This window comes from Clarias gariepinus, chromosome 12 (genome assembly GCF_024256425.1).
Source record: "Clarias gariepinus isolate MV-2021 ecotype Netherlands chromosome 12, CGAR_prim_01v2, whole genome shotgun sequence".
NCBI lineage: Eukaryota > Metazoa > Chordata > Actinopteri > Siluriformes > Clariidae > Clarias > Clarias gariepinus.
Window position 1 is genome coordinate 24120983 of NC_071111.1, and position 13969 is coordinate 24134951.

A 13969-nucleotide genomic window follows, 5' to 3' on the forward strand; every position below is an offset into this window, starting at 1 on the left:
GTCAGATGTAGGAACTACGGTATAGTACATTATCGGAGTGTGTGTATAGTTATATGTATAATATTATCTCTCGGACAGTTGTTTCAACTGTGATGAAACTCAGAGTAATAAGAAATTTTTTTTTAAGTGTCTGACGTGGCACAGGTTTCGTGCCAGATGTCCTTACTGTCGCAACCCTCCATAATTTGAGGCAGAGGTGGCTCAGCGTATTAATGTTTTCAGTTCCTGATCAGAAGGTTGCCGGTTCAAGCCCCAGCTCCAACAAGTTGCTGCCATTTGGGCCTTGAGCAACAGGGGCAACGTATCATGGCTGACCCTACGCCAAGCTGAGATATTTAAAGAGAAGACTTTCACTGCGCAGTAACATACAACTTTAGCACGGCACATTCATTTAATCTGTTCTTAAGGCGAAATTTTGTATTTTCCCATAGGGAATAATGTGAATGCAGATAATCTGTACGCGCATCTTAGCCAGAATTCGTTTGACTCGGTTCGATCGCTCTTATGCCAAAGATGCTTCGTATGCTGAGGTAAATGTCTTGCAAAATTTTAGTCCTTGAAGCAAACATTTGTGAGACATTTGTTCATATGCCGATGTCCTACTGTATATGAAGGAAATAGAGACTTAACATAAAGACTTAAATCAACTGGGTTTTTCACTAGCACTTGATGGCTGTGGTCGTTTCCCTGACTAGGTACTGAACCCTGGCCACTACCACTAGTTAACCAGGGAATTTCAACCATTAAATGGTTTTAAAGTTTGGTTTAAATGTTGTCGAATATTCTCTCTCTCTTACATTCTGGGGGAAAAAAAGAAAAGAAAAAAACTGTTTGCCAGACCAAGTGCTGCTCTACAGCTTAGACTGCAGAATTGTGAGTGTATGTGGGTGTGATGTCGGTTCTGCTCACCGTCCTGCTGCTTGACCAGTCCTTGGTGGATGTAGCGAATGTAGGTAAAGAAGTTACAGACGGAGGTGATCTAGGATAAGAAAGCAGAGCTCAATTGGATTTCAGCAACCGAAAGCTGGATGAACATTTAATTTCCGATAGGCTCTGTCTCTTTATCAGTCTGCAGCATTTCTGTGTGTGTGTATGTGTGTGTGTGTGTGCTCTCCAGACATGCCTTGGGGACATTCTGAAACTGACAGGCCAAATGAGATAAGCTGTAGTAAACAGGCGTACTGGTCACAATAGTATTAATAGAACAGGATTAAGCTGAGGACACTACATCAGGAAGGGGGGATCATGCAGTAATGTACATGAGGTGGTGCTTAGGATGTTCATGTTACATGCCAATACCCAGCATACAGTAATTTGGTGTCAAGTTATTGACAGGAATGTATTTTAAACATCAACAATCTGAATACATTTGTTTACCTTTTTATAAATCATATACAAAATTAGGGATAGGAATCACCAGGGATCACTCGATACGATATTATCACGATATCTTGGTGCCGATTCGATTTGTATTGTGATTCTGTAAATATAAATTAATAAATATCCAAATTCATTGTACATTTTTCCAAATTTTGTTACAACTCTAAACAAACTTAGCAAATAATTTACGTCCAACTACACAGGATGCTCTGCTGTGTAAAAAGTTTAGAGAGGATTCCTGAAGAATGGCAACGTATTTTACCATCTCAAATGCAAACAGATATGAATTAGAAATGATTCATTCATCGAACCGCTTAAGGTGCAGGACCACAGAGCTAACCACTATGCCACCGCGCCGCATTTAAATTAGAAATTAATTTTAAACAATTATTATGGAGGTGATGATACATGTATCATCTCACAGAAAAATTGTGAAACATGACTAAATAGATTTTTCCCATGTCTTTATATACAGTATATATAAAGACTTTCCTCTCTTATCATGTATATAGTCATAACCACATTCTTCTTTTTTCCTTTATTAATTAAAAATTTCAATATTATAGGCAGCACAGTGGTATAGTGGTCAGCACTGTTGCCTTGCACCTCCAGGGTCTGGGTTCGATTCCCGTCTCGAGTTTCCTCCGAGTACTCCGGTTTCCTCCCACAGTCCAAAGACATGAGGATAAGGCTAATTGGTGTTCCCAAATTACCTCCAATGTGAGTGTATGTGTGTGTCCTGCGATAGATTGGCACCCTGTCCAGTATAAAAGCGTTATCAAAGATGAACAAATGTATAAATAAATAATATAGTAGTGTACGTATGATACGATACAAAAGGCAAATAATGATTAAATACACTGCAATTCATGCCTGATCTCATTCTATAAGAAAGCATTTAATGATTTTCGAACATGCACTGCTTAGTGTTTTAATCTAAACTCTTTCTTCATACTATACAGTTCAGGGACGCACAATTTCCTAAAATGTTGCTGAGGCTGGCATTCTGTCTCTGATTTTATGTGTAAAAATCCAGCATGTTCTGTCTCCACAGAGACTCACGTCCTTGTTTATAAATTAACAGCCTCCTTTGGCTACTGCTTTTGTCTGGATAGAAAGGACTAAAAGAAATCTTTAACACTAGCATCACATCAAGAGTTAACTTTTCCAAAAATGTTTGACTGAAAAAACAACATTAAAGGAACATTTAGAACAGAAATATTTATATTTGCACTTTTTTTTTTTTGTCTGTGTGTCCCTCAATAAATATGCTCCCGTCATGAAGAAGTTATAAGACGTGGTGTTTTATATCATTTTACTTTATGGTACACAGAAACTGATGATCTTTTATGAAACACCTGAGTTATAATTAGTGTAGGAACTGTCTATGCGAAGTTTGATCAGTTAAAGCAACAACAAAAAAACATTTTAAAAAAATGCTGATTTATTTAGTTTTTAACCAATTTTTACTCCTCCTCATTTCACTGTGTATGGTTGAAATGACAATAAAAGGCTACTTGACTTGACTTGACACACTACGGGCAATCTGGGAATGCCAATCAGCCTGATCTGCATGTCTTTGGACTGTGGGAGGAAACTGTACATGGTAAAACCCACTAAACCACCATGCCACCCAAGGTCCAGTGCTAATCTTTTTTTTTTCCTGTTTTTAATTCTGCTTCTGTTATAAGATCAATTCTTTTACTCACAATGTAAAATATTCATGTTCAGCTTTCAGTCCGATCCAAAACAAAAATTTAAAGAAGAAAGTAAACTTTCCATTTCAGGTAATGGATACGGCAGGCAGAGCGCTGAAGGCAGCACGTTATGAAAAGCAGCAGGGAAACACTCACCCGATACCGACAGAACGGGGACACGTAATAGTAGTTGCTGGAGTCCCCGAATTTGATTCTGTGCTTGCAAGTTTTCGTCTGGCCACTGAGAGCGCACTTTCTGCAGATGGGAAAACATGTTCCTTTAAATAAATATTTGCCCGTCCAAGCATCTGTTAACAGCCAACCGGCAATAAATAAATAATTAGGCAAGCTTGTGTGTACTATTTATTCATTGTCCTACACTAGTAACACCAGCTAAACAAAGCTGCCTCTATAAAGAGAAAAAAATGTGCGTTTACAAAGCTAACAAGCAAGAGAGGCTGCATGGAGAATGGAGAGAGTGAATGAGTGAGGGGAGAGAGGGAGACACAGAGAGAGAGAGAATGTACACTTACGTGACTATTTCAGACTTCCTGCCACTAGGGGGCGGCAAAAAAAGAAAGAAAGGAATAAAGAAACAGAACAGATGGAAAACGCTGACAAACCGAAGCAGCAAAGCTGACATTTGATCAAACTAAAACTTGTGGGAAGGTGGCTCGAATGTGGTGGAGTGTGTGAGCTGTATATTAAACACCATATCCAGTCTTTATGCATCTTTTATAAATCACACCGTCCTGGTGCTTTAAGGTAGATTCATAAATCACTCTGGGGGTTGTAAATGTCTTTTTGTTGTCTTCTGTATGGGAGGATTTTATTTCATTCTATAATTCATCGGAGTGTTAATTAAAGCCCGCCATCCCAACACTTACACACCAAAGGCTGACCTTTTTCTGAGAGTGATTTAATGTTAAGTATCTTTAAACTTTATCTCGATGGCACCAATTCAGGAATACAAGCTTGCACAGAGAAATTAAGACCAGAAATGCTGTCCGGAGGTCCTAAAATGCCTTTACTGAGGCAAGGACAGCACTTCTGGTCGTCTTTTATCTTGACATATCAGGTTCACCTCAAAGATTACTAACACAGCTCAGATTCTCAATACCAAGAATTCTGTTGCGTTTAAAACTACAGGTACATGCTAAGCATCATGTCATGTAGTCTATACACTGTAAAATAAGATATTACTAGCTAGACCAGTAACACAGTAAACCTAAAACAATGTCAGCTCACTTGTTACCTGCATACATTTCTGACTGAGTGAGAAATCTGTGCCAGTAACGCCACACCCCATAGTATAAAAAAAATATTTAAAAAAAAATCTCATAAATGTGCTGTTTTTTTAAACAATGTCTTTCTTTGTGAATGTGGACTCAGAAAGGGACAGCACTTGTCCATTACTTATTAACTTACTAATTACTTATCCTACTTAAACTTTTTGCCTTATTTTTTTTATTTATTGCTTAACTTTAACTTGAGCTGAACTAATTTTCTTAAACATCATTCTAACTTAAATGCTTACACCCTTCAACTTTATTTAGCTTCCTTACTTCACTCACATCATCATATACTTTAGTTACTGTATATATTTACCTTTCTAACTTAGTTTACACACTTTAAACAACTGCTTTACTTACTTAATTTTACAATGAACTTACCTTGCTTACTCACTTGACTTTTTATCTTACTTAACACCATTTCTTACATAATTACTTTTCTAATTCAATTTTCATACTTATTTGCTTTACTTACTTAACTTGCTAACTTTACTTTGTTTACTTATTCAACCTATTAACTTTCCACCCTAACTTTCTTGCTTCACTTATTTATGTAAATGTCTAACTTACATACTTGGCTTTCCAACATACTTCATTTACTTTCAATTTTCTAATCTAGTTAACTTTCAAGCTTCTTTTACAATACATACTTTACTTACTTAATTTTCTGTCTTATATAACCTTTTAATTAACGTTACTAACTTTTTTAATGACTTTTCAACTTTCATCTCATTTACACAATTACGTCTCTTTTTTTACTTCACTTACTCACTTCTTTTCCTTTCTAACTTACTTTACATTCTTATTTACTTACTTAACTTTGTTATTTACCTGTTATTTTTAACATACTTTACTTACTACACATTTTAACTTACTTTAGATATGGTATTTACTTAACATTACTTCTTAACTTGTTTTACTTAAATTAACTTCATCAACTTCCTTTACATTATTTATGTTCTTTGCTTTCTACCTTACCCAACATCCTTACTTTATTTACTCACTTGGTGAAATTTCTAACTTTTAAATTCTTTACTTATTCAACTTTCTAACTTACTTCAATTACTTTCTTGGTAACTTAATTAACTTTCCAACTTCCTTCACATATACAGTGTAACTTACTCAACTTTCTAACTTAGTTACATGGCTTACTGACTTTATGTACATAATTAATGTATGTATTTATTAATTCATACATATTTTACAATTATTTCTTTATGAAAAAGGCCCACTATCAGTCCTCACCACAACATGTCTGCAGTTGTTGGTTAGGAAGCAGGTGATTGGCAGTACTCACTTGGGCCCTCCACACTCCACGGCTGAGGCTTTGACTACCGGTAGTGGCTGGAACCCCACTGGCTCCACACTCAGTGTGTTTCTCTCCACAGCCTCCAGAATGGCTGATCCGAGCTACAAAAACAAACATGTGAAAGGTCACAATTCTTACTCATCAATTTCTTGGTACATAGGATTTTCTATACTGTAAATTGTTTGTCTACATGAGGGCTTCATTATCTTCCTGTACAAAAATCTCCAAAATTCCTAAACTGGACAGACAGATTCCTGTTCATGGCTGACAGGAGAGGAACCTGATATGATCTTCATCCACCTCAATGTCTGACAAGTTCTTAGATGCTTTTCTGGTCACCACATTTGTAAAGAGTGCTTAATTGAGTTACTATCGCCTTCCTGTCAGCTTGCACTGCTCTTTTTCACAGCTCTAGAAACTAGTAAACATTACGTATGAATATCCCTTACGAAATATTAAAACTAGTAATTGAAATTAAACGTCTTTCTTAATTTTGATGTTTGATATTAACATTAGCTGAAGATCCTGATATATATATATAAGGCAATTCAATAAAATCTTTGAGACAGTATTTGTAGTCGTATATTTTATCAGGATAAGCTAATCTCTTATGTAAATCAACTTCTCTCTTCCATCCTGGGGTATGATTTATGCAAATGCTATGGCACGGGTGATTGTACTATGGTCACTACACTCGCCAGGTTCTCTCTCTCATGTACTCACGGAAGTTCAGGTGCCTAAATAATGTTTTCCTTATTGTGCCAAAGCTGCACAGGTAACACTGTACCAGGTGATTCTAGGCAAAAATATATACTATATACATTTCACATATTCACATACATCATGGTGTGTAATTATATACCAGTAAAATAACCTAAATGTTGTATCACAGTTCATAAGAATAAATACCATGTCTTTAATATATACTAATTATATCTCTATATCTTACTTGAAAGAGTGAGAGAAGGAGAGAGGAAGCTCGTTAGATAGACAGCCAAAAAATGTATACACACTTAAGGAAAAGAAAAATGGTATGAGGTATATTATATTAATATAATCATCATCATCATCATCATCATTATAATATTATCATATAAATCAATGTATAATGTATAGCAATAAATTTAGTATTAAAATGTTTATATATATATATATATATATATATATATATATATATATATGTTTAATATCTGTGTATACATTTTTTTGTCTGACTCCGTACATACACACACACACACATACACATATACACACACCTCGCTCTTGCAGAATGTAAGACACGGATAAATGTCCTCCTTGTAGATTCGGTCCAAGAATGAGCAACTTCTCTCCAAAGTGGGTTCCTCCTTCCATGCCTTGAACTCATTGAACAGGATGGAATCCACCTACGTGTGCACACATACACACACACACAATAAATATTATATGAAAATAGTATCATTATGTATCTACTACTAGTATTAAATAAAATTTTAAGTTTTAATTTAATATATTGACATGTATTTAAGGAACCTTTTATTAGTGCATCAATACCAAGAAATATTCTTAGAAAGAATTCTTCCTCAGAACTCTTCAACCGATGCAAGTTTAAGCATTTTAAATAAATAAATAAATTTAATATTATTGATCATTGATTAGGCTTCTGGGCGAGGAAAAACATCCGAGATTCAAGTTTACCTTCCCATGCTAAACAATATAATACTAATGTCATGGGATAACCAATTAAGAAATAGATCATGTTTGTTTGACTTACGAACATATCAGACTTATGAACAAGCTCTTGGAATGGAACTCATTTGTATGTAGGGGACTTCCTGTATTCCCAATTGTCTTAAAAAAGGTTTTTATTCTACCAGGGGCGTTGACATTAAACCGGGACTTTCATTCACGGATGTACGACCTTCATCAACGGTTCAAATGTTTTACTGTGGGTAAGAGTTTCATCACCGCACTGTCCTTGAAGTCTTTAGTAAATGGCAATCGTTCTTACGCCTTCATTCACAAGAAATTTCATCAAGTCCCAGTTTGACTTACACATCCATCAAATTTCTTATACTAAAAACATCATGTAATTCGTGCAAACAGTGACAGATAACAAAAATACTGGTAATTTGGGATATATTTAACGGTTTATGGCAATTCTTCAATATATTATTAATAAGACTGATAGCAAACATTTAATTATTAATGATGGATAGACACAACACCTATAACACACACAAAAAAAAATGTTTGCCTTCAAGTATACCTGTATTAAAATAAAAATAAAATAACTAACAAAAAACACACAGACACTATATGGCCAAAAGTATGTGGACACCTGGTCATCATGCCCATATGTGCTTCTGCATCAAACAGACACAAAGTTTAAGTGCACATGGGTATGCTGTAATGTTACAATTTCCCTTCAATGTTCCATGAAGACATGGGATTAAGTGGAACTGGAATCTCATTATTATCAGTCTCATGTTCTTATCCCGAAAGCCACAATCCAAAATCTAGTGGAAATCCTTCCCAGAAGAGTGGCACTCATAATAAGAGCAAACACAAGAGGACTAAATCTGGAACAGGAAGTTCAACAGGGACGTGATGTGATAGTGATGATCAGGTTGTCCCCAGATGTTTTGGCCATACAGTTAATGATATAAACAGAGAGGATACGGGTTCCTTGCCTCCTTGCAGTCACGCACAATGGGCTGTGGAACGCTGAGCTCCTGCTGGCTGCCCAGCATAGCGCTACTGGTGCTCTTGTTGCGTACGTGTCCTTTCTTGAACGGCACTTTGGAGCCCGACGGCAGCTCCTTACACGGTGACGTAGGGGACGTGGACAGAACGAGGGTCTTCAGGGCAGCCACCTCAGCCTGAAGGACATCGATCTGTGGAGAGAAGAAGCAAGATGTTTGAACGGCTTTGCCATAAAATAAGTGATGTGATTCAACACTTTAATCAGATAACCCGTTCAATTAGATTTAGAATAATATGAGGACCATAAAGGTATCGATTGAACAATCTGGTTGAAATGAACCGATTAGAAAAATAAACTGATGAACAGAATTTGGAATTTTATTATTTTTTTGAGAAAAGAGCTTGAGAAATATATTCATAGAGATGTCTCTCAAGACACAAGTTCTCTTCGGGGATGAATAAAGAAAGCTGCAGTGTGCACAAGTTAACATTCCAACCCCATCCCCCCCGACATACACACAGTGCAACCACTGTTCCTCACCTTCCCGAGCGCTTCCTTCAGCTGCTTCTCCGCCGTCGCCTGCTTCATGTTCGCTTCTCGCACCATCTTGTGAGCCTCCTGTCGAGACAACGTTTGCATCAGAGTCGAATTAGCATCCCTACTTTCACACCGACATTACTTTCCAAGATTCCCCCACACACCGAGAGCTAACGTCAGCCTTTACGCACACACGTATGCACACACTTACAGAGGAAGCCAACATCCCTACGAATGAGATACAAAAAGGACAGTAGGTAAGAAGTACGGGATGTGAAAGAGAGAAAGAAAAGGTGGTGGAAGAGGACATGAAGCTGAAAACCATCACCAAGGAAGAGATGAATAGAGAAAGACAAACAGCTACTCGAGCAGCTCGTCAGCACATCATGATACTAAGAGTGTTTTTGTCTATTTTCATCAGCAATGAAAGATTTCTTTGAAGTTGTAATTTCTTTCCCCATCTCTGGTTCATTATTTCTTCCATATTAGGATTTCGCTCATCATGCAAACCCTGTATTATAAGCTGTCGATGTGCTATGCAGCTGCTGTGAAGCTCTGTATCTGGGCCAACTAGATGCCCACTAAGACCTCTGCGTGGAAGGAAGGAGAAGAAGAAGATGATAAACCAAACAAATAAATAAGAAAACAAACCTCGAACAGGCTAGCAGTGAGTTCCTCCAGCTCCTGCCCCAGCTGGTCCCTGACTTTAGAAAGTCTCTCACACTCCTCGTCTTTTAACTTAAGCTCCTTCAAGCAACAAACAATGAAATGAAGACAGAAAGAAAATGGGTAAAAAAATGAATGAAAATGAATGAATGAATGAATAAATGAACATAAAGTGGGTGGGGAAGGGTGGATTTTACTTTTCGTTTTTTAATGGCCAAGGCGGAAAAATGGCCATCATGGCTGAATCACAAAGGAGTGTCCCCTGAAGACCCTCATGGATGGCAGTGTGTTTAGTTTCTCAGTCACAGTAGCATTGCCTGCTCGATAAAAAGCTTGATGTTCTCCAGTTTCACTTTCTCAAGGCGGAGCAAATTAATGGAAATGAAGTAAGATCAGATTTATTAGAGAGATGTGAATGTTAATCTGTCAGTAAGGTTTTTTTCAACTTTGATGTCAAATAAGTTGAAAGTCTAGAGGTTTTACTTACTAATTTGGCTACTAAGGGCGTTCAAGTCAAACCAGAACTCATGAATAAATACTTCAAATTAATTGACTTCACAGATGGCGATGAGACGCTTAGCCACAGTAAAACATGTTTTAAAGAAGCCAACACATCTATGAATAACAATCCTGGCCGAGGTGGCTGAGAGTTCACGTGAATATTCAACAAATGGAACACCTGATCCTTAAAAATCGAAGGCTCACTCGCCGCCAACTTGTGAAAGAGACATCTATCTGTGAGAATTGTACACACAATCATTCACCAGGACCGCCTGAACATTACAGGAACTCGACTAGGAGTTATTGCCACATTCCCCTACAGTCCTGACCTCGCTCCAAGCCATTTCCACATGTTTGGGGCATTGAAGCGTTTCAGACATGAAGCAGGCAGTCTGATCATAGTTTCGAGAAAACTTTCTACCTTGATGGTATACAAGCACTAGTGAAACACTGGGATAAGTGTATTAGTGTAGCAGGATATTACTGTATATAGATAAATAAAGAGAGTTTTCACAATCAAGAGACTCGGTTTGACTTGAACGCACCTTGTACTTTAAACTGAAAGGATGTATTGAAGGAAAAATGTTTCAGATAACGACCTACAGTAGTTGTGACATTGTCCCCGTTTAAATCAATAGCTACGTTTATATGGACGATATTTTTTCGATATAATTGAAAACATTTCTATTAGAGATTAAAGCAACATCTGTGGAAGGAAAGATAACAATGAGGGAGATATTAAAGATATTAATTCAAATATTTGACCTTGCTATCAAATCGCAGTAGTAATCTGATCTTTCTGTTGGTTACAGTGATGGCTCCAACTGCGCGAACCCAAAGACATAACGCCTCACCAACTCAGAGGGAAAAAGAATGTTATGAAAAATGTTTTTGCGGTTAAATAGTTCAAAAGCTCACTCAAGCGTTTTGCAATTTATATTACTAAATATTGTACTTCAAGTTCACAGATTGTTTCACATCAATATAAGGAGACTAGTGAGTAAGTAAAATTACACCCAATACAAAGTGTTGGTCTCATATGACACGGACATCAAAAAACCTTTATTTCTATGTCAGGACAATACTTAAGAGATAATGATGTGGCAGTCAGAACTGTAGTGCACAATGACTCACACTTGGAGAGTTGCAGGAGACAGGGAAATTTTCAGGTCTTCAAATCTGCATTTAGAAACCTTTCCTGTGTCTATAAATTATTAGGAAGCTGGATAATAATATTAAGATATCTAGAGATAATCTCTGAAGCTGTAGAGAATATTTTAAAATAGAAAGCCCATGGGAATCTTGCTGGGGTACGAGTCCATGATGTCTCATACTTCTTTGGTACTCACACTCTCACTCATCATCTATACCGCAGGGTGGGACCCTGGATCCTATTCTTGGAGACTTGGGGCTTGAAGTGGGGTACACCCTGGCCGGGGTGGCAATCCATTGCAGGGCACACCCAAGTTTGGGAACACCAATTAATCTAATCTTATATCTGCATGTCTTTGGACTGTGGGAGGAAAAACGGAGGAAACCTCGGATTGACCCGGTGGAAACCCACCAAGCGCGAGGAGAACATGCAAACTCCATACACACAGACTCCGAGACGGGATTCGAACCCAGACCCTGGAGGTGCGAGGCGACAGTGCTTAACACTAAGCCACCGAGTCGCCTAGAGTACTGAAATACTATTGTACTTAAAATGTATTATGTAGAATAAATAATTTAAAGACTGACTTCTATGGCGGCACCATGTTTAAAGTCAGTGTGACCCGTTCTACTGTACTTCCAGTGTGTGTGTTTACACAGGTTGCGTGATTATGTTTAAATTCTAAGCACTTGTTAGCAGTGGGTGTGGCTGAAACACCTGAGCTGAATGTCTTTCCTTTGCACACATGGTTTTGACCAAACTGTGTGCATTAGATACTGTGTATATAAGTGAGACAGCGAGACTGTTTATTTAATTCCAATGCTGTATGCTTGTGAAGGCGTCTTGAACATCTTGCCCGCTACTACCCACATGAGAGGGAAAAACACGAGAGAGACTAATTTTTTTGTTGTGTCCCATGGGTCCACGTCTGATGCACACTTTCAGCTTCCTGTGCAATAACGTTGCTATTCATAGCAGCCTGTAATTGCTAGTGCTAGTGAAGATTACTGTAAGAACCAGCAATTCTGATGACAACTATACAAGGAGATCGAGAGTGGTAGCGAGATGTTGTGTATTAACCGGTTGAGGGATATGAAAACTAATCTGCACTCCACCCTCTACCACTCTTTTCAACATGAGTCTTTTCTCTCCTTTCATTCCTTCCCAAGCACATGCTCTTAATCCAGAGCATCACCGAGAGTTTTCTCCACCGCTTCCTGTAACAACTTTCTCATTGTCCTGATAATCACAGGGTGCCGGTGAACTAAACCACACTGGCGTATTGTATGGTGGTGTTAGCGCGACAAGGCTGTAATCCGTTCTGACAGCTCACGCTGGTGTAGAGCGCTCGTGTCCTGTGCTTTATTTTGTGCTTTCAGGCCATATAGGACTCTTACTGGTGGATGTGCATGCTTTGATACCTGGCGTCTTTAACACCTTTGTTGGATGGGAGCCCATTTGAACCTTTTCATCTAAAGCTTCATCCCTATGCTTCTTGCCTGTGATGCAAGCTTGTGTGGAGCTAGGTTTTTCTTTTTTAGATTTGTATGCAGCTGCTTTTCCAGATGCTCTTGGCACCTTTAGTTGTTTGTAAATAAGAAAAAAAAAATTAACCGAACTTCTAGGGGTCTATTTTTTTCTGAGGTCTTGGTTTGGATCTGCTTATATTTCCCCAACAGCATTAACTGCTAAATGATACTAGCTCTGGATAAACACAACCAAAGCACTCTTAATAAACTCATGAGGATTGTCCAATCAGAAGCTTCTAATAGTTATTACATCAAATCTAGCATCTCACAGAGCGTTTAAACAGATAGCCAACTTTGTACACATGAACTTTTGTAAACCAGTGTGAATTCTTTTGAAGTAAATTAAATGGAAGTAAAAATTTGACATAAAAATTTCCTATTAAACCCTTTCCCATTACAATATACTGAACTTTCAGCCTCCTAACACACAGCATGACTGTAAATCAATCCCTGCTATCTGATATCTCCCAAATGAGGATGGGTTCCCTGTTGAGTCTGGTTCCTCTCAAGATTTCTTCCGAAGCAGTTTTTTCTTGCCACCGCCACCCTCTGCTTCATATCTGACATCATAATATGATAATTCCTTGTGATTCCTTGGCAGCACAATGGATCAGTGGGTCACAATGTCACCTCGCACCTTCAGGGTCCGGGTTTGATTCCCACCTCTGGGTTTGTGTGCATGGAGTTTACATGTTCTCCCCATGCTTGATGGGTTTCCTCTCACATTCCAAAGACTTGCAGATTAGGCTAATTGGTGATCCCAATTTTTTCCGTAGTATGTGAATGACAATCAGACTTCAAGCTAGCAACCTGAATTAATACTAAATAGTTATAAGCTTCTAGAAGCATATGACCTGTTGCTTAAGTTGTTTTTTGGTGAAAGCAAAAAATCTGTAGTGTCCGTAACCATGTCTAATTCATGTTGCAATAGCTTAACAATTTTGCATTTTAGAGTAATATACTTTTTCAGGTTTATGTGTTTTTATGCAAAATCTAAATTGGCCAAGTTTCATCTGAATGACAATAAAGATCATTGAAAGATTTGAATTAAAAGAGTGTGTTTGCATATTTACAAAAACGAAGCATGGATGGGGAGATATGAAGCATTATGTATTATAAAGAATGGTGTTATATTCTAGCACCAATACCATGTTTTGGCTGAAAGCTTATACAACACTTTCTTGTATTATATCCTTTCTATGGTAGTTTCTATACTAAG

General features: G+C 37.7%; 1 protein-coding gene across 5 annotated transcripts in view; it reads right to left on the reverse strand.

Annotated features, from left to right (window-relative positions):
• Nucleotides 1–13969, reverse strand: part of rab3ip (RAB3A interacting protein (rabin3)) — a 29154-nt gene that overhangs the window by 745 nt on the left and 14440 nt on the right. For 2 of the 5 annotated variants that reach the window (XM_053508252.1, XM_053508251.1), the window contains 8 exons: nucleotides 9553–9648; nucleotides 8905–8982; nucleotides 8351–8554; nucleotides 6935–7063; nucleotides 5667–5779; nucleotides 3611–3634; nucleotides 3234–3333; nucleotides 910–979 (listed from right to left, as the gene is read on the reverse strand). In XM_053508252.1, coding sequence (XP_053364227.1) covers nucleotides 910–979; nucleotides 3234–3333; nucleotides 3611–3634; nucleotides 5667–5779; nucleotides 6935–7063; nucleotides 8351–8554; nucleotides 8905–8982; nucleotides 9553–9648 — 814 coding nt within the window. The remainder of the gene's footprint in view (nucleotides 1–909; nucleotides 980–3233; nucleotides 3334–3610; nucleotides 3635–5666; nucleotides 5780–6934; nucleotides 7064–8350; nucleotides 8555–8904; nucleotides 8983–9552; nucleotides 9649–13969) is intronic. The other 3 variants (XM_053508253.1, XM_053508255.1, XM_053508254.1) reach the window with 3 other exon arrangements.